Source organism: Frieseomelitta varia, unplaced genomic scaffold (assembly GCF_011392965.1).
Source record: "Frieseomelitta varia isolate USP_RPSP 00005682 unplaced genomic scaffold, Fvar_1.2 scaffold_264, whole genome shotgun sequence".
Taxonomy (NCBI): domain Eukaryota; kingdom Metazoa; phylum Arthropoda; class Insecta; order Hymenoptera; family Apidae; genus Frieseomelitta; species Frieseomelitta varia.
This window is the reverse complement of record NW_025109995.1, coordinates 585,495-605,105: the sequence shown is the minus strand read 5'-3', so window position 1 is coordinate 605,105 and position 19,611 is coordinate 585,495. Positions and strand designations below refer to the sequence as shown.

Genomic DNA, 19,611 nt, shown 5'->3' with positions numbered 1-19,611 from the left:
TCTCTCCTCTCGTCTTTGACCTAGTGCTACCAGCACGGTCACACGCGATTGGTCCAAGCTAATCGCCAAATTACGTCTTCTTCCTATTCCTCGCGGCCTTTTCTTCGTACGCATATACATATATGTACGTACATGCATACACACTTACATGCGCGCGCCAGTCTTTTTTTTTCCCCTCTTTTTTTCTTCGAGCTTTTCGTCGAGCGCAATCAGCAGTCTCGCAATATTTCATGCGTTCGTTTCAGTCTTGAGAAGGAAATTGGCGCTAAAAGGGTAGCTCGGAGCGAGACGACGGTAATCAACGGGAAAACATTCCCAGTTTCCCAGCCGGGGCTGAATGAAACGCGATATCAACGCGATATCAACGCGATATCAACGCGATATCGAACGAGCTCGCTCGCGTGAAACGGTTTTCTCCCTTTCGCGCGAGCGCGAGATATCAAATTATAGTTACTGCCGAGACCTATTCGTCACCGGCGTCGAACGGCGAAGTTGGCGTTCAAATATTTAAAAAGGAGCGCGCCGCTGCGACGTTTCTCTCTTCTCTCTCTCTCGTGTTTATCCGCGAACGAGTCGATCGATAAACACGACTAATAACGTATCTTAAAAAAAGAAAAAAGAAAAAGAACGAGAGAGAAACTCCGGAAAGGTATAACGTATTTTTACATACGCGCATGTGTGTATGTATGTATGTACGTACGTACGTACGGGAAGAAGAAAAGAGGCACACAGGGAGAAATGAAAGGGGAAAGAGCAACAAAGGAGAAAGAGAAACGAGATAAATAGCAAATGAGGTAGCCTCCGGCTAGACAGATACTTTCATATCGCGCGCAGACTTTCAGTATTCTTCTCGCCATTCTTTCCCGGCCCGTCGAGCTTCTTCTTTGACCTAGTATCGCGCGAATAAGTGCAGGAGATCGGCTCGCGTCGCGGCAACGAAGTAGTCTCGGACGACTAACGAACGAACCTCGAGTGCCTTGTGTTGGCTGTTTCCGTCGCTGCTCCGCCGATTTCGAGACGTATGCAACGATATCATAATCACCTTGGCGATTCTCGCAGTTACGAACTACACCCTTTGCAGTCGTATTTAGTTTTTAGAAGAAAGATAAAAGGGTATCGCGCTGGTCACGATTAATTTTTATTGCATGAAATAATAATGATATATAATATTAATATGTATGATATATATAATGTTATGTATGATATATATATAAAATATATATAATATTTTAGTTGATATTAAAAATAATAAACAGTAATTGTTTGTAATTGGAGTTAAGATTTAGATTCAGTTTTGTAACTGGATCATAAATAATAATCGGAAACAAACAAGATCATCTTCGCGTTTTATACAAAAATTATATTTTATACTGTTCCATCTCGTATATGTAGTATTTTTCGAAACATTCTTTTCAACGAGAAGTTTCGAAACAAAAAGTGTTATAAAAGTAATCTCGTCTCCGAGTTGTTCCACCATTTCAGAAGAATAGTTCTTATTAAGAAGCGGAAATTTCCAATTGCACTTAAAATTTGTAAATTTTTTCTTAATCCTTGAGACATGACGTTTGCGCATTATACTGATTCCTGTATAACTTCTGCTAGAAGTTATTTCACCAATACTAAATTTAATGATTATATAAAAACGAGAGCAACTATTTATTGCCATTATTATAAAAATTATGATTCAACAGCTTCATCAATTGTATAAATAGCTTTAAAATTATTATTTCATAGCTTTTATACAATCGTATAAAAATTATTAAGTTTATTAATTATTATTGAAATTATTAATATCGTTCATTTAATATTATTATCATATATTTAATATCATTAAAATTATCAAAATTCTAATTCTATTAACAGCAGGATTAAGATTTAGGGGTCGTTAACAATGCGCTTTGACTTTGTTCCTCCGTATCAGATTTTTTTGAGTTTCGATGATTGAGAAGAGACCGCAAAGCTCTTGAATTAAGAGGGGAAAATTATTCTTGGAAATGCGAGACACTTCGCTGGAGAATTTATTTGCGAGAGGCTGGGAAAATATTTGACGACTCGGAGAGGCTGTGTATTTCGTTCGCGGGGGTGAAAAGATAACGGTAATTTATACGCGAGCTGGGATTCTTGGCCATTTGAAATTTTTCTGAACCCCCGAGGCTGCGATACGCGAAGCGTCGCAAAAGCACGATTTCAATAGGAATGTTGTCCGCTGTAAATGGTTTCTTCGCGGCAGAGACGTAAAGACTTTAATATTATAAATTATTCCAGCAAGAAAAAGAAAAAGAAAAAAAAAGGAGAACGACGAGCTAAATATTGCCAGAGACGTACATTTGAGCGTTCTTCAACTTGATTATCCTTGCAACGTTTGAAATTTGTTAGTTGAAAAAGTTATTTCAATTAAATGTGTAATACTTTGAAGACGCACGATCAAGATTACACCATTTGAGAAACGATGTTTCATATTTAATTGTGTTCCATCGAACAATCGTTTAATCGGTTTTGTTAATTTTAAATAAAAACGAAAGGATTCTCCGTAACGATTCTTCTTTCTTAATTCGGTTCATATTCGAAAGTGTTCGTGTCTGAAAGAAATCATGACAGAGAAATCGATTCTCACGAAGAGTGGACGTGACGATTGCACGTGATATAGCAACAGCCTTTTGTGAAATGCTCGTTGCGAATGAAAATGGGCAAGTAGTCAACGAATTGTTTGGAATTTAATTTATTTTAAATTTATTAATCATGGGTACAACTCGTTTTCAAGGGTCGCATATATCGTTGAGAAAAACAACAATAATTACATGCAATATTAGATGTTGAAATTCTTGTAACGAGATTAGTCAAATCAAATTCGAAGATGGGAAATAGAAAGTGTAACAGATAGATCGCGGATCTTTACGAAATTTCAAAAGTGCACGGATACACCCGACGCAAATATATAAAATATCTAAAGTAGGTTCCATTTCCTTAATTGTGAACTTTTGAAAGTTGAAAAATGCACTAAAATCCATCGTTTAATGATTAAAAAAGACAGAGAAAAGTGCTCAACTAGACGTGGCAGTATATTGAAATTAACTATCCTTAAAATGCTAGCATAAACGATCACTTTTTTTTTTAATTTGAGAGCAAAAGAAAAGAGATCTAGTATTCGATGATGGTAGGTTGTAACGCGATGTTTTGAACGTACTTTCTTACTCAGAATGTAAAAGGATTTCAATGATCCGTTCGCTGTAATTTTCTTAAACACGATTTACCTGGGCCGATCTGCTCACGCGCGATGGCATCCGACTCTGATAATCCAATTGCGTGACGATCGCGCGACAATCGCGCGAGTTAAACTTATTACACGCGAGCGACAAACGGCTCGAAGTCCTCGCGAAACGATAATACCTTAATGGCATTTTCTGCTCTGGTTGCCCTTTCTACGTACAGAAATCCCTTTTTTACGGGATTCCAAGCCCGATTCACTAACGATTCGTTATCGATCACGATCAAATATTATTTCATCGTTTAGATTCGCATTGCAAGCTTCGGTTTCAATTTGTTCAACTTCTTTGTTCAAATGACGTTCAAATTTTTACGCGACGAGTTTTTTTCATTTCAATGCTCGTCGAATTAGTGAGACTTGAAGGGAAACGTCACGTTATGGCAGAAATTTGAAAGATTAATTAATTATCAGGTAATTTAATTACCAATGATCAAAATGGAGTTCTTGTCGATAATTAATTAAATTAAATTTCATGACACGAACGATGGTTACTGGTAGCCAGAAAAATTATTTTCCGTGCTAATTTTCACGATAGTTATTTGTAACTAAAACTGAATATTTTTAACCATTCTTAAAAAATTTCTTTAACAGTCTATAACTTCCATTTAAGGAACTTAAATTCTCACTTAATGATCTTTTTCAAAATGTGTTTAAAGTATCTAATTTTCTTTTACATGTATATTTCTTATAAATTAGTTTAACGTAAGTTTTCATATATCGTAATGTGTATTTTATATATTTCATTATCTCGGATCTCTGTCTATCTTCTATCATTCTATGTTTGTTCATCACAGTAACAACACGAGTTTGAAGATCGATTATTTCGTAATAAAAAAGACACTTAAGGTCGCATCGCCGAGCGAAACGAGACAGTAAAATCCATAGTATGTATCGGGCCTTGTTGTAGAAAATCGCTTTTTAGCGACTCGTAGAGCAGCAGATTTGCGGATCGTTAACAGTTAACGTTGGTAGGCTGGCGAAATAGTCGTGGAAACGGTAACTGTTACGTAACGCAAGGTTGTTGGAGGTAATCGGGCGAAGTAGAACGTAGCAATGAAGCGCACGAGAACGCCTTTGAATGACTCTTGCTCATAATTATTTCGTAGTTGCAGCTTTGGCTAGATTTTAGATGCACGCTTAAATGGAACGAATACGGGCGAATGTTATATATTGGTCGATGTTGCGCATCCGCGGAACCCGCGGCCAATTTTCCAACGTCGCCATCGCGATGGCCGATGGACACGGATCCCGTTGTTATGTTGCACGATGTTGGAATTTGGTTACGTAGGTGCTGGTGGGAAAAAAAAGAAAGAAGGTTTTCGCTTGCCAGTTGCACTTTGTAGCAATCGGACACGGGCGTCGATTTACTTATTGCGACTCGCTGTTGTAAATAATAACGTAAATAACGATAAATGTGTTGATACCGATGGTCAGATTCGAGTTGAAAATGAAACGATTGTTCATTCGCGAATAATATTTTTTTGACAAAAATTCTAGAAACGAACAGGCGGTGATCCATTAAAGACGATATTTCGTTTGCCATTCTTTCAAGTTATTTGTACATTAATTTGTGTTGTCGATATATTTTTCTGATATTGGGCTTATGGAAAGAAATTCAACGAATCGACTTGATATTTTTTTCTTCAATATAATGTATGTATTTTATAATATTATAAAGTATAAAGAAACTATAGTTTACTAGGCTGTCGAAATGGCCAAAAATGGTTCTAACTTTCTTCACAGTAACGAAGAAGAGTAGAGTATTTACTTTATTTTCGAATATTCGAATATCCAATGTCTATGTCTATATCGGATCTACATATATTTAATCATTGTTGATGATATTCCATCTTTAAATAACGTAAAGGCAAACGTAATACTACGAAGATGAACTTTAAAGGATCCAACCTAAGAGACAAAATATTGACTCACAAGTTAGAACAAAACTACACATACTTATACATGTCCATTTCAAGAGTGTCGCCGTTCTTTATCAATGCAAAATTGGTATCACTAAATTTACTGCGAAATTTTTTGCGAATTAAACGGTTCAATTGTTACTTTCGATCGTTAATGATCTACTTTGAATCCACGGTATTATTTTTTTTTTTTTTTTCATAATCGTGCGTAAAAGGAAACGCATGTAACGTACCATCGACGCCCGATCGACAGTAAGTTATTTGAAAGTTGACTCAAGTTCCGTAGAGTAGATAGAGAAGGGAATATATACGTTTGAAGGATTGTAGCCGGTGAATCGATGTTTTTCCTCGTTAACCTGCATCTGTGGTGCTGTTCAGGCAAAGTGGACGAGAAAGCGACGCAACTGCACGCGATAGCGTCGCTAAAGGTGTTACTGGATGCCACCAGGCCGCACAACGGCGCTGCGACGTCGACCGCCGCCCATTACTCCGGTGCCTCGTCGAAAGAGACCACTCTGCAGCTGCAGCAAGGCTCCCAGGGCACCACCACGACCACCACTACGACGACGACCACCGCTGGCACCACCGCCGGCATCCAGGAACTTCCCAACGGTGGTATAGCCGCTGGCCTCGACGCGGGCCTCGATTCGGTAATTGCTGCATTCGACGAACCCTCTCTTATCTCTGAACTACTACCAGCTTCTCTCTTTCATATTTCCTTAGATTTGTTTCATTTGTTTATTGGTGCAGTGTGTTTTATTTATTTGTTTGTTGATATAATCAATATTTATTAATTTATCGTATAAAAATTGGCACAGAGTGTCTGGCATAGAATGTTACGGTCTGTTTCTTTTATTTTCGAGTCTCCGAATTATCAGTTTTCTTCTTTTTTTATTTTATTGCATTTGTTTATTTATTAGTGCAGTATGTTTCATTTATTTGCTTATTAATATAATCAATATTTATTATTTATTAGTTATTAATTTAATTTAATTTAATATTTATATTTATTAATTTATCGTATAGAAATTGGCACAGAGTGTCTGGTATAGAATGTTACCAGCTGTTTCTTTTATTTTTGAATCTCCGAATTATCAGTTTCCTTCCTTTTTATTTTATTACATTTGTTTGTTTATTAGTGTAGTATTTATTAGTATAATCAATGTTTATTAATTTATCGTATAGAAACTGCACAGGGTGTCTGGCATAGAATGAGCTGTCTATTTTATTTTCGAATCTCCGAATTACCAGTTTCTTTCTTTTTTATTTTACTATATTTGTTTTATTTATTCATTAGTGTATTGTGTTTTATTTGCTTGTTTACATATAAATATAATCAATATTTATTAATTTATCGTACAGGAATTTCACGCGGGGCATAAAATGTTACGAGCCGTTTATTTTATTTTTCAAATCTCCGAATTACCTTTTTTTTTCCCTTTTACTGTATTTGTTTCATTTATTTATTTTTTTATTGATACACGGGATGTATATTCTGTTGTACAGAGTGAACTCACGTAGAATATTGCAAACTATCTTCCCATCGATGCAGATATCGATTTGAAATTTTAACATGTTTAAACAGCATGGAAAGGGAATTTTAGAGTACAAATATTAATTCAGCGCACATGAAATATCCGTATCTTCCCTTGTTTTTCGTAACGCAAGTTTTAAACAATTAACATCAAAGTAAAACTTCTTTAAACTTTCTCAACGATGTTACCCTGATACAATTTCGAATGATCGTGTGTATCGACGTTTTCATTTTAAAAAGTGCACATATGCTGTATCGCACTAGTGAAGATAAACACTTACTCCTCTAACTTTTCTTTCTTTAATTTCAACCAAAGAAAACAGTGATTTGAATCATCCTGTGCAATCAGTATCGATTAAAGCACCAAATTGTACACGTGTACTCCAATTACGTACGTTTATCACATATGTATGTTTTTATTTTAGTTTATTTTCTGTTCCAAAGAAAAAAAAAAAAAGAAAATAGAAAAAACCACGTTCCGTCCACCGTCCCGTCGAAAATCACGATTTCGATTGGCAAGCTTGCCCGGGAAAGCTTGCGAATCTCGGCACCGCTCCGACTTGGAATATCGACAGCTTGCGAATGACGCGTGAAGGTAGTTAACGGCGGCAATCGGTAGCGGCGTTCCTCGTCGGCTGCCAATTGGGAAGGCAGGTGGATGGTAGCCGTAATGCCGTGCGAAACGTCGGCGTCGAACCGAATTTCCACGTAGACGTGGAGCCCGAGTTCGAAGCCGAGAGGCTGAGCTGGACTGGCTGGTCCAGTGACAGGAACAATGGCCGGCGCAACGGCCCGATAACGTTAATTCGGTCGTCGTGTCCTTCGCGATCCCATTTCCCGAGACGTTAACGCGCGAGAGACACGGTCAGATGTATCCGTGGGGAATTCTTTTCTGGTTTTTTCTTTTTTTTTTTTTTTCTTTTTTATGCGCGAGTACATGGAACGATAATTTGAATTTGTTTCACGTCGGCTGTGAAATTCCCTCTGGTCCCCCGGCTTCGCCACCAGCGGCCATTTCTAAAATAACCTCACTCTCGGCCAGCGGGCCAATTATCGTCCGACATCGATCGAATCGAAGTGAAACAAAAACTCTGGCACCGCGAGTAACGTTCAGCATGCTACTGTCGGAGGCAGCGAAATGATAGATGAAATAACGAAGAAATAACAAACTTCTTCGGGTTACGTCGTTTCGCATCATCCACCCTCGCAAATGTTAGATTATCTTCCGCGCGATTAATACGCCGTCGGGAAGAGGAAATGGCGGTCGGTAAATTTTTATTTAGGCGCGTCACACCGCGCGATGGAAATATTCCTCTTGGTGATTTCCCCGCCGGGAGATCGTGCCGATCGGTTGTCGCTCACTGCGAAAGATCTACCGGCGATATCGCTACTCGTTCTATCTGAAATTCATACAATCGTCTGTGGCCGCGGATGATGATAGGCGGCCGATAATTCTGGGCGAACACGATCAACGGGGAAAAAAATGAAGCGAGCAACTGCTTCATTTTCCGCTCGGTCGACCTCTGACAAACGATCTCTGCGTCATCTTGCTCGCAGCGTGTCGCGGGAGACGCACACGGCTAACGAAGACATTTGTAGTCGGCGAAAGAAGCTGACGATGGCCGAACGGGACGACGAAGTCGTAGAATTAGGTCGTTTCGTATATTACTACCACGCAGTAGTAAAGGACACATCGGGTTGAAAAACAAGGCAATTGCCAGGAGTGGTTTTTTTTCGAAAGAGAGAAAGAGACTTTCGTTTTCGTCACGATTCGCCGTCCCCGATCCAACTCGAGGCTTTCAGCTTAATGTCCTTTCTGACAGCGTTCAGACGTTGTTCTCGTCTCTCCTTGCTCTTGATATTCTCCCTCTCTCGGTTGGCGAGTAAGCAACGTTCGGTGAAACGTTTCGTGAAACGTTCCTCGATCGCGATCGATACTGAAACGACGCCCGTTTTCATTTTCACGGTCGACGTCCGTGTCCCGGCTGGCTGTGAACTCGGACACGGCAGGCACACGAAGGACAGTTCGCTCTCGGCGAACGACCACCGACTGAAACGCGACGCGGACGTGGCTGGCTAATTGAAGAAGAAACGATCGGACCGATTGAACCGATTTCCCGCGGACCGAGAAATTGGCAGCGCGAGCTTCTCCCCGATATTAGCTGCGATGGTCTGGGCGAGTGAGAGCGAGGGAGGGGGGGGGGGGGGTGGATTCCCGAACCTCTTTGTCCTAAATGAGTGAGAAGGCCTTTTCATTTTGAATGCACCGCGAATCTGGGTCAATTCTGGCTACACCCGGCGTCGCTGCGCTACACATTGCCTATTTCGGTCCCTCTTTTACTCTCGGATAATCGAAGTAAAGTCACCAGGCAATGGCTTTTCCGCCCGAGTTCCGCGTTTTCTAGTACGCCGCTCCCCTCTCTATCCTTTCGACCTAGCCCAAGGTCGCCAATCTCACCGCAATTTCTCTCTTCCGTCCTTCTCCTTTATCTTCATTAATCTCCTCTTATTTCGGTGCTCGTTCGTTCCGGTATTTATTTTACCAGCACACGTCGAGATCCATCGATGACGATCGATGTCGGATACTTAGGGGTGGGATCAAGTCCGAGCTATCAATATCTTCTCTCGTTTCGTTTTACGGGTTACGAGTGTAAGCACACTCGCGAGTAAAAATATTTTCCTGTTCATTTTGCGCAAGCTGCTTTCGAATCGGAGATCTACAGATTTCGAAAGATTTGCTCATAAATAATTCAACGTTCCTGAAATTTGAAGCTCGTAAGCAGTGCTCGAATCTTGTACGGGCACGTTTACGCTGATACAGACACGTTCGAGTCTGCTTTCATTTCCAGAAGTAGTCATGAAACATTCAAAACTATCCTGCTTGGATTCGAGCGTGCTCGATACTCGGAGATATCGTTGAAAACATCATAGGAAGATAATCCACGGTGATATCGCGATGATCAATTCACACTCCTTGAAAAATATGCTTACTTCAGTTAGAATCTCGCCAGTGGTATAAAGATGAAAAATAGGTCAACTATTATTCTTCACGTACCTCGTTTATCTAGACGTATGAGGACAAAGCGAGGGATTCGGATAACCGAGGAGTTCGGATAATAGAAGTCTACGTCCTATTATTATTTGTTTCTGAGTGATAAGAGACAGTAGATAAGAATAACAGAATTTGATCAATTGTAAGTTGGTGCTCGGGATTAACTGATTCCTGCAAACGAGATACTATAACGTACTATCCGTATCTTGGTGCGAATAAACGAGATTCTACTTTAATGAGAGATATTAGATCAGTGTGTAGCATCCTCTGGCGCAGATAAATGAGGCAGAGGTGCAGATTGAGAGGTATTGGTATTATATTGAGAGTACTATATTGAGGTATTACAACAGATACCATAGTATCCGTACCTTGCTGCAGATAGACGAATCTATTCTATTAGAAAATATTAGATATCGTAATGTTCAAGATATAGATCGTTATCGACCAATATCTCTCAATATACGCTTCTTCGTTTATATCGGTTAATGGTCAGCCTTAGAATATATGATCTCACAATTAATCAACTTCTCTTACTCTCATCTAATATCTAAAATATTGGACTTATATCAATATTATTTTATTAATAAAAAAATACGAACCAAACCCTTCAAATCTACTTTTTGAGACACTTGACTCCAGTTCTCTGCCAGTATAGCACTTCGTTTTAATCGGTTAATGCTGTGTCTCAAATTGGTCGACTTCTACTACTCAAGTTACTGGATACTATTGTTAATATTGGCTTTTATATTAATATTATTTATGGTTATTAATATTGTTTTTATATTAATGTTATATGGTTTTATATTAATATATAATTATTAATTATTAATATATGTTTTTATGTAATATTATATAATATTTTATATGATATTATATGATTTTATATTAATAAATAATATTAATAACCATATATTAATATAAAACCATATAATATATTTATTTTATATTAATACATAGTTATTAATGTTACGACACTAATAAAAAATTCGAAACGAACGACCAACATTTCGAATCCACTTGCGAGATACTCGAGTTCGTCTCTCCGCCAGTAGTACAGCCGATCTCTGGTCGGACACTGGAGCCGAAACCGCACGAGCGCGCGACCCTCCCCCGAAATTATCGGTGCACTCGGCGAGAATTGCTCGTCGCCGTTGCTCTTCGCGGCAATTATCTCCGGCGAAACGATTGCTGCTGGAAAATCCAAACATCTGCCGGGCCATTGTGTCGCGGTTAGCCGAGGGATGGAGGGATATATAAGGGTTGCGCTTTGTGCCTCGTTTGCCCGAGCTACCCGCGAGTATTTAGAAGTCTATCTCTCCTCGCCGCGAGGTTTATTGTGTTTGCCGAACAATAAACGCCGGTCAAGTGTATCGCGAGTAGGGAAACCCGGTTCCTTTCTTGGCTCCATCCAACACCGGATACAGGGGAGACAGATTACAGCGGACGTGTTAATTAGAGAGAGAGAGGCGCGAGTGGAGCACGCGAGAAACGATTTCGTCGGTGTGTTTTGCTCGCGCGAGACCTACTCGAGGAGGAGGGGGTTATCTCTTTGATAATCTATTCGTTCGTTTCAGGGTGAGGAGGATGAACCTCCGGAAGCGTTGGACATGGGCTGGCCCAGCAGTCCCAGGAAGAGACTCACTTACATTTTGGTCGCGCCGATTCTGTTCCCTCTGTGGCTGACGTTACCGGACACGAGGACACCCAGAGGTAAGCCGACAAGGAACAACGTTCTAAATTGCACTATTTCACGCTGATCTGTTTCTAAATTTGACAGCTCGACAGAGAGCCGTCCCCTCGAGGCCCTTTGACCCTTTGCTTCGGTCCAAGTCTTCATCTTTTGATTTTTCATTAAACTAAATGGAGGTTTTGTTCGAACTTCAAATTAACAGTTGTTTGGTAAAAGCAAACGTCGTTTGGCATTTTTCTGACGATTCACTGACGAAATGACGATGAAATAAAATTTTCAAAATGTAACTTTTTAGTATAGGTAACTTTCGAGTGAGTTATAAAGTTAATTTTGAAGGATCCTTTTCCTTTTTATGTAAATAGAAAATACAACTAGAAGCGGAATGTAATGGAATGATGGTCTTAAAAAAGTGATGATTTCGGGGAAATACCGACTTTGGAAAATTATCAAATGATACTGGGATAAAGTAAAATTATGTTGAGAACTATTTAATGATACTAATGAGACTTCAGTCAGATATTATTTTAGTTAATATAATCTTAAAAACAAACGTCGCTTTAAAACTTCCTCTAAGGCATATATAATCTGTTAGAGTTATATATAACATAGTGGTATATATTATTACACGGTTTATACACTTTTTTAAGGAAACGTTTTGGCGTCATCAACGTAACATTGGAAACTTCAGTTACACGGAATTCAGTTTGTTGCAAATGAATTCTAATTTTCAGTCAGTATTTCATTTGAACATAATATTAATCCTGTACCAGAGTATTGTACAGATAATCATATAATACATATGTAATTAATAGTAAAATTTATTTACTAATTTATTCATTAGAGATTCAAAGAACACAACATATTATTGCAATATAATTGAATGAATAAATCAAAGCATATATATATATATATATATATATATATATATATATATATATATGGTAAGGAGCAAAATTGAGTCAATTTTGTTCAACAAAATTTTTTAAGAAAAATATTTTTTATTGTTAAGTAAAGCATAGAAACATGAAACTTTACTATCTGATTCTTTATAGTTTTGGGAAACTATAAAGAAAATTTTATTCGTTGGTTCAGTTTTGCTCCTTACTATATATCTAGGTGAACGAAGAATTTTTCATTCGTTACATGCTCTTTTACTCGGTATTAAATTTTCAGACTTCCGGTAATTTCAAGCGCCAAAAGAGTTGATGAAATTATGACACGATGTAATTATATTTCGGTTGGCTTTAAGCTATAAATTGACCACAGTACTTTCGGTCGTTGAATTATAGATAATCATGGATTTTAAACATTAAATCGGACATTTCACGCAACAACGTAACTCGTATTATTTTATATACATACTATGTACGTATATCAGTAAAATATTTTGCATTTACATTGATAGGTGTATGGTCTTATTGGCATTGAAACGGTCAACTCAAGATGACTGAGACTTTGTTTCAATTCCAAAGAAGGAATGCATATTGTTTCGAAGGACAGAAGCAACGGCCCTCAGTTTCATAGTGAGATATCAAAGACGTAGCTCGTTCTGCTTCGATTCACCGGTAAAAGAGTGGCCCCCTCGAGAATCTAGACGAGTTTTTATAGTTTAACCAGGATTTATCAGGGGATTCTTGGACGAGCAGGCTCGAGTCTGTTACTTGGTTCAGTTTTTCCAAAAAGTCGAGTTCCAAAAGACGAGTTGCTTTGTAGCGAGTAAATTGCAGCAATCATTAGGCTGATGCATGCGAAATTTCGTTCTTTAAATATTGGGGGCGTAATTACCCACGAGTAATGTCGTTTCCTTTAAATTTAATAAACGTTGCCATTTAGTGACAATAATTATAATCTATATTATAATCTATATTCTAATTAGATATATTGACATTTGTCAGTGTGCTTATTGTTAAATTATATTATAGATTAAAACTGTATTAACTCTTAAATAAAATAAAATTTTGTTTTGAAAATATATACCGTACTGTACTCTTAAGTAAAATAAAATTTTGTGTTGAAAATTAATATTGATTAGATTGAAACTGCGTATAATAAAATTTTGTACAGTATCAAAAAAACGATATTACTTATGGGTACCCGTAATATAACTGCGATATCAAAAGTACGTCAATATTTACCAATTTTTTGGAATCTACGATTTCAGTAGTATTTAATTGATCGAATGAATTGTTCAAATTTCTTAAATAAACGGGCGTTCACTCGGTGCGTCTAGTATCAAAAAATTACGTGATAATTTTGCTACGTTTATCGTTAAACATGGTAGTATGTTGGCGAGATTTATAGAATTTATTGAAAGTAAGCGTACCGTGTATTCGCAAAGCAAGCTTGTACAAATACACACGATAGATATGCAGATGAGAAGGGAACGTAACATTGTTATGAATGAGATAATATTGACAATATACGCGAATTATTGGCAATGCATGCTCTCTGACGCAGTGCGAATTAGAATACACGAAATTCATTCGAATTTTTATTATTAATCTCCTTCAATTTTCAAATTTAACGAATGAAAGAAATGTCTACGTACTTTCGAGCAACGGTGAATTTCATCGAAGTGATCATTTCTACGATTCGCACTGCTCCCAAATTCAAGATCCACAAGAATCGTCAGTGTCTTCGAAAATTCGATAATTCTTTCACCGTGCTTTGCAATCGGTGAAATGCTTATCAAGGAAAAAACAAAAAGTGTCCGATGAATTTTCGCACGTAGAACCAGAATCTGACGGAGTACGTCGCTGATGTTTCGGAAACACTTCTCGGATTTCTCGGTATTAGCAAAGCTCTGCCACTAAAACGATTAGAGAGCGTAATCCTCGTAGGTGAGCGGTTATGCGAGTTGATACCACGAGCAAAGAGAATCACTGGTAGGTCTCTGCACGAAGCGGTAATTCAACGATCCTTCCTCCCCCTTTTGCTCGCCGTTTTCGTTCCTTCGCTTCGTACACTCTCGAGTATTACACTTAGCGAGGACGTCGAACGTCGCTCGTTCGCGCGTTAATGAAATTTTGCCAAAAATAGCTTGGCGGGAACTTTCTTTCCGTACTTGGCGGCGCAATCGGTGTAGTTCGGAAACCGGATATATCCGTCTGCGTGCTGCATTATTTAACGCGCGAGACCGCTCGATCGCGCCGGCTCTACGCAGACATATTCCATTATCTTCGGACAAGAAGAAAGAAGAAAAGAAAAAAAAAAAAAAATAGAAAAAAGAAAAGAAAAGAAAAAGTCTATTCTCAGAAGAAGTGGTTCAATCGCCTGATCATTCTATCCGGTTCGATCGGATCGCTCAGTATTTTTAACTATTGATCACTTCGATTTCTCTCTTACGACCGGTTACGTTCTTAACTTTATTACTTTCCGACGCGTTTTATATTTAATGCCATTACGCTAACGGTAAATTTACTCTTTCATTCACCGTTTCCCCACGAGAGATGGTTAAAGATATTTATTTCATTCGTTTTCATCGATCGATATCGACGCGGTTACTGCCTAGCGATGGGAATAAGCACGACATGTATCTTCAAAGTAAAATTCAAGCCAAAGATTGACTTTGATCTTGCGATCGTTTTATCAGGACTGGTTTCGAATTCTAAAACGAGTACCTGTTGGGGTTCAACGTACTCGCAAGTAGCAATAGATGTCTGTTTTCTTCTCTCGATCTTCTTAAATTAGCATATCGTAGTCGCATCGTTAGACGTCAATTATTACGCACAATTTGTACTTATTAATCTCGAAATTTTACGAATTGAAAATATGGAATTAAGAATTCCGTAGGGCTATAAATTTGTTTTTTCTTCCGAGGCATAAATTCGTAAATTCCATTTTTATCTAGCATTCACGTCTACTTTGAAGTAGGCATTTTGTTCTCACTTGCGGAAGTGGATCTATTTGCGGATCATTCGAAACTATCACGCTTCGATAGATTCAAATACGCATGAAAGTATTCCCATTGGAAATATTTTATAAAAGATTCGAATCTACTCGTGAAATATTTGAGCCCATTATCTGTGCCCCACTAGTATTCAACTCTGCTTGGGAATATTATCTCCATTCCTGGAAGTACTCACGAAATATTGGAAGCTACCTTTGAAAGATTAAAAGCAACAGTGAAAACATTTATAAATCAAGCGTGGTTTTTCGTGCAAATTCGCGTTTTCATAAATACGATTGGAAAAGACAGAATCCAAAAGATGGAACGTCGTCTAGCTAACATCACAACGAACGCGATGTACTCCGATATTTTATACATACTTTGCAAGTTCCATGCAAATTAATTTCCAAATTTAACACGTTGAACGTCATAATATTAAAAAAAAATTTTTAATACTCCTACCTCACCTTCTTTTTCTTTGTAATTTGCCAATAAGTAACATAAAAAATACTGTACCTATTTCATGCAATTGGGTATATTTTTTATTCAACACTACGCTTAAAATTTGACTTAAATCAGATAAAAATAAACTAGGCAACCTGTAGTATCTAATAGTTAAAATTCAACTATATAAATCTGTTTACCAGACATCTGTTGTCCATTACCCATAAGCATTTCATTCGGACATGAATCACGGATGAACGAAAGAAAAAGGTTTGCGCGAAGCAAATATGATTCACGTTGCAGCGCATTGAACAAACGTGGCGCGAGTCGTGTTTGATTCATACGACAGTCAACGCGTTAAATTTTTAATAAACGCGCGAAAATTCGCAGTCACAAATGACAAATTTCGAGAGTGTGCTCGATCCCATCTCTACTCTCGCGGCATTTGAACTTCCTCCGTTGATGCTGGTTCAATGTCGCGGAGGCGCGGTCCTCCCGGCATGGAACGGAGATCGACCGACGCAATTAAACGGCGCTCTAAGATGGACGGCACACGCGCGCGTCTCTGTTATTCAAAATTCCCGTTTCCCCGGGCCGCCATCAATCACGGACGTGCCGCATTATCACGGCCTATTAACGGGCTGCGTTTCAACGGGCGGGCACACAATGCCACCGACGAAAGATGATATTGACACGCTAATTTCGAATCGACGACTGATTGTTGCCTCGCTCGCAGGCATTCAACGCCTGCCGCAGCTACGAGCGAGGCGCAGCTTTTCATTGTTGCGCGAAATTGCGCCGCGGCCCCTCCGTTTCAATTCACGCCCTCGAAATCGGCGCGGCCCCCTCGGTTTCTCCGCGGGCCGAGCTCGAAATCCGTTTTATAAATCGCCGTTTTATCGTATTATCGTATCCATCTGATTATATGTCATTGTGTACACGATGACTGCGGAATAATTTTCTCCATAGGGTATTTGATCGTTCGAGGTGTTTAAGATTTATTCGGCTCTCCCCTGTCTCTCAGAGTGATTTTCTACGAAAGGGACTCTTTCAACTCGCGAGAGGCTCGCGACTGTAATTTATTTATCGTACGTTTGACAAATCGATTGGTTGCCTCGGAAAATAACAATCTGGAGAGAGGAGACTTTCGATTCGAATAAAATTTCTTTTTCTTTTTTTTTTTAATTACGTGTTTTGAACTCGCAAAGCCCATTAGAGAAAATTCCGGGCCGAAAATTTATTCGTCATGAGTCATAAATGTCACGGTTGGTTCTCTCTCTTCGTCGGGAAGCGGCATTTCCCGTGAAAGCGAAACTTTCCATTCGACATGTTGGTTGAAATTTATACTTATTATACGTTTTATAAACGTCGCGTTTCCCTCTTTCAAAGGGAATAACTTTCCACAAAAGGAACTTTCGATTCGTGAACTTCATTAAAAACGCCCGTGATTTGTTTATTGTGCGTTTTAATAAACGTCGCAGTCGGTTTTTACCCTCTCGCGAGAAATAACTCTCCGTGTGAGAACAACATCTCGATGCGAGTAAGTTCATCGAAACGTCTGAAATTCATTCATTGTACTATTCGGCAAACGTCGCTGTTTGTCTTCTCTTTTACAAAAAATAAATACTTAACAATCCCGATTATACGGTTGATTCGTAGCAAAATTCAATTGTTATAACACAACGATTAATAATCTCTATTATGCATTGTTATAATCAACGATATTAATCCATCATTATAATTAATTACAACGTCTAAAAATAAGCGTTTGACAATTTCTACAAAAGTTCAGGAAGTTCATGTCAAAAATGTGTTTGCTGCATGTTTTCTAAATGTCGCGGTTAATTTTCCCCTTTTCTTCGAATATTTTCCACCGGATCGTCGTTAGATACGAACGGGGCCCCGGATGATTAATTGAAATTTCAATGTCGAGGCAATAATTAAGTCCTTTTTTATAAAGCTCGCGACGAAGAAACTGATTGCTCGCTCAGAGGTGGTTAAAGTCGAACGCACGAAACAGTTCTGTCAGATTTCTTCTTCCCGCGATCAACATTGTTTTTTTTTTTTTTTTCTTCGTGATGAATTGCCTCTGAAAATAATGGCTTGTAGAAATCGAGCGTCTGTGATGACTATTAAATCGATGTAGCAGCAGCGAGGTTGATTCAAGTGACAAGAATACGGAAATTTCTATTACAATTTCGAGAAAGGTGAAATGAGAAAGAAGAAAGGAAGAGGGTAGACCATAGAAATCTCAGGTTCGATTTTCGTAAAGTTCCTTTATCGCATCTTAGCTTTCGCGATACTCGAGGCAAACGATAATAGAAAGTTCATTCTCGATAGCAGTGATATTAATACCGGTAATAGTAGAAGCATTCCGATTCTTATCTGCCTAATGCAATTGCAGAGATTCAAGGCTAGATTTCGATTATCGCGATTACAGGGAGTGTTGGGCGTGGTCGACTTCTTTCCCTCAAACAGTTTGAATAATTTTTAGTTTTATCGTGGGCAGAGGGCAGACTTTTCAGTGTTAGGCTCTAAAGAAGACCCTTTGAACCCTTACCAAGGTCCAACGTTATTGTGTTATTCGTTTCAAATAATACAGCGAACAAATTTGAATAGAATTTTGATGACAATGTCGCTGAATCGTATCACGGAATATCAGAATACAAGTTTAAACGATGGTTTTGCATGACGGCGAATGTATTTAATTTCGTTCGCAATGGTTTGAACATGAGGCAGATTTTAAGAAATTCAAAGAAATGAAATTTGAATTTCTAGATAATTGAATGAAGAGAAGGGTACAAATTTTCGTCTAAAGTCTTTCTCCAAACTTTCTAATTTATACGAATAATTGTATATATATATATATTTTTAGATATATTTTGTGTCGTTCGTTCTAAAAGGAAAATTGACACGAAAGTGATTTTTTTATATCCGCATACAAATATATTTTTTAGTTATTTTTTACGTTGCTCGTCATCACATTTTTGTCGAAAATAAAAAAGGAAACAGGAAACGAAAGTGCCTTAAATTTCTAAATTCGACGTTTGAACAGACTTGAGAGGAAAAAGGAAGAGAAGGAAGAAAAAGGGTGAAATTTCCTCGAGGAAGAGGAGAGAGGGGAATCTCGTTTCTAGCGGATACGAGAGGGACGTTTGTTCGAGATCCGATCCCCGATCTGTTTGTTACAGGGAAAAAGTTCTTCGCGGTGACGTTCATCGGCTCGATCTGCTGGATCGCGGCGTATTCGTACCTGATGGTCTGGTGGGCGAACGTCGCCGGCGACACGATTCGCATCCCGCCGGAAGTGATGGGACTGACGTTCCTCGCAGCCGGTACCAGCATCCCAGACCTGATCACCAGCGTGATCGTCGCGCGAAAAGGATTCGGCGACATGGCCGTCTCGAGCTCCGTTGGCAGCAACATCTTCGACGTGACAGTTGGGTGAGCATTATATTTCCCGTCTTGTGTGTATCACGTATACAGTGGCTGGTGAAAGTATACGAGCGTTCGTCACGGAGGAACTTTTATCGTTTGATGATGTCGTGCGTGTTGTATAAAATATTTTGGCACTTGATTAAGCGCCAAAAGCTGTAATGAGACACGAATGAGTCGCGATAATATATTGGCAAAATTTGAAATGCAGAATACAGAAGGAATATAAAAAGATCTGGCAGCAGACAGATGTGTGCACTTGTTTATTAAAATATGCTTAATAATAATTATAATTATAATTTTAATATTTAACTTTTTTATTTATATTTATTTAATTTTTTTAATTAATATATTATATATAATTATAATTATAATTTTAATAT

General features: G+C 38.4%; 1 protein-coding gene across 5 annotated transcripts in view; it reads left to right on the top strand.

Moving 5' to 3' along the window:
* The window catches only part of LOC122528830 (sodium/potassium/calcium exchanger Nckx30C), a 71,083-nt gene that overhangs the window by 41,948 nt on the left and 9,524 nt on the right, over positions 1 to 19,611 (top strand). For all 5 annotated transcript variants that reach the window (XM_043654367.1, XM_043654366.1, XM_043654364.1 and 2 more), the window contains 3 exons: positions 5,563 to 5,834; positions 11,345 to 11,480; positions 18,985 to 19,237. In XM_043654367.1, the coding sequence (XP_043510302.1) occupies positions 5,563 to 5,834; positions 11,345 to 11,480; positions 18,985 to 19,237 (661 nt within the window). The remainder of the gene's footprint in view (positions 1 to 5,562; positions 5,835 to 11,344; positions 11,481 to 18,984; positions 19,238 to 19,611) is intronic.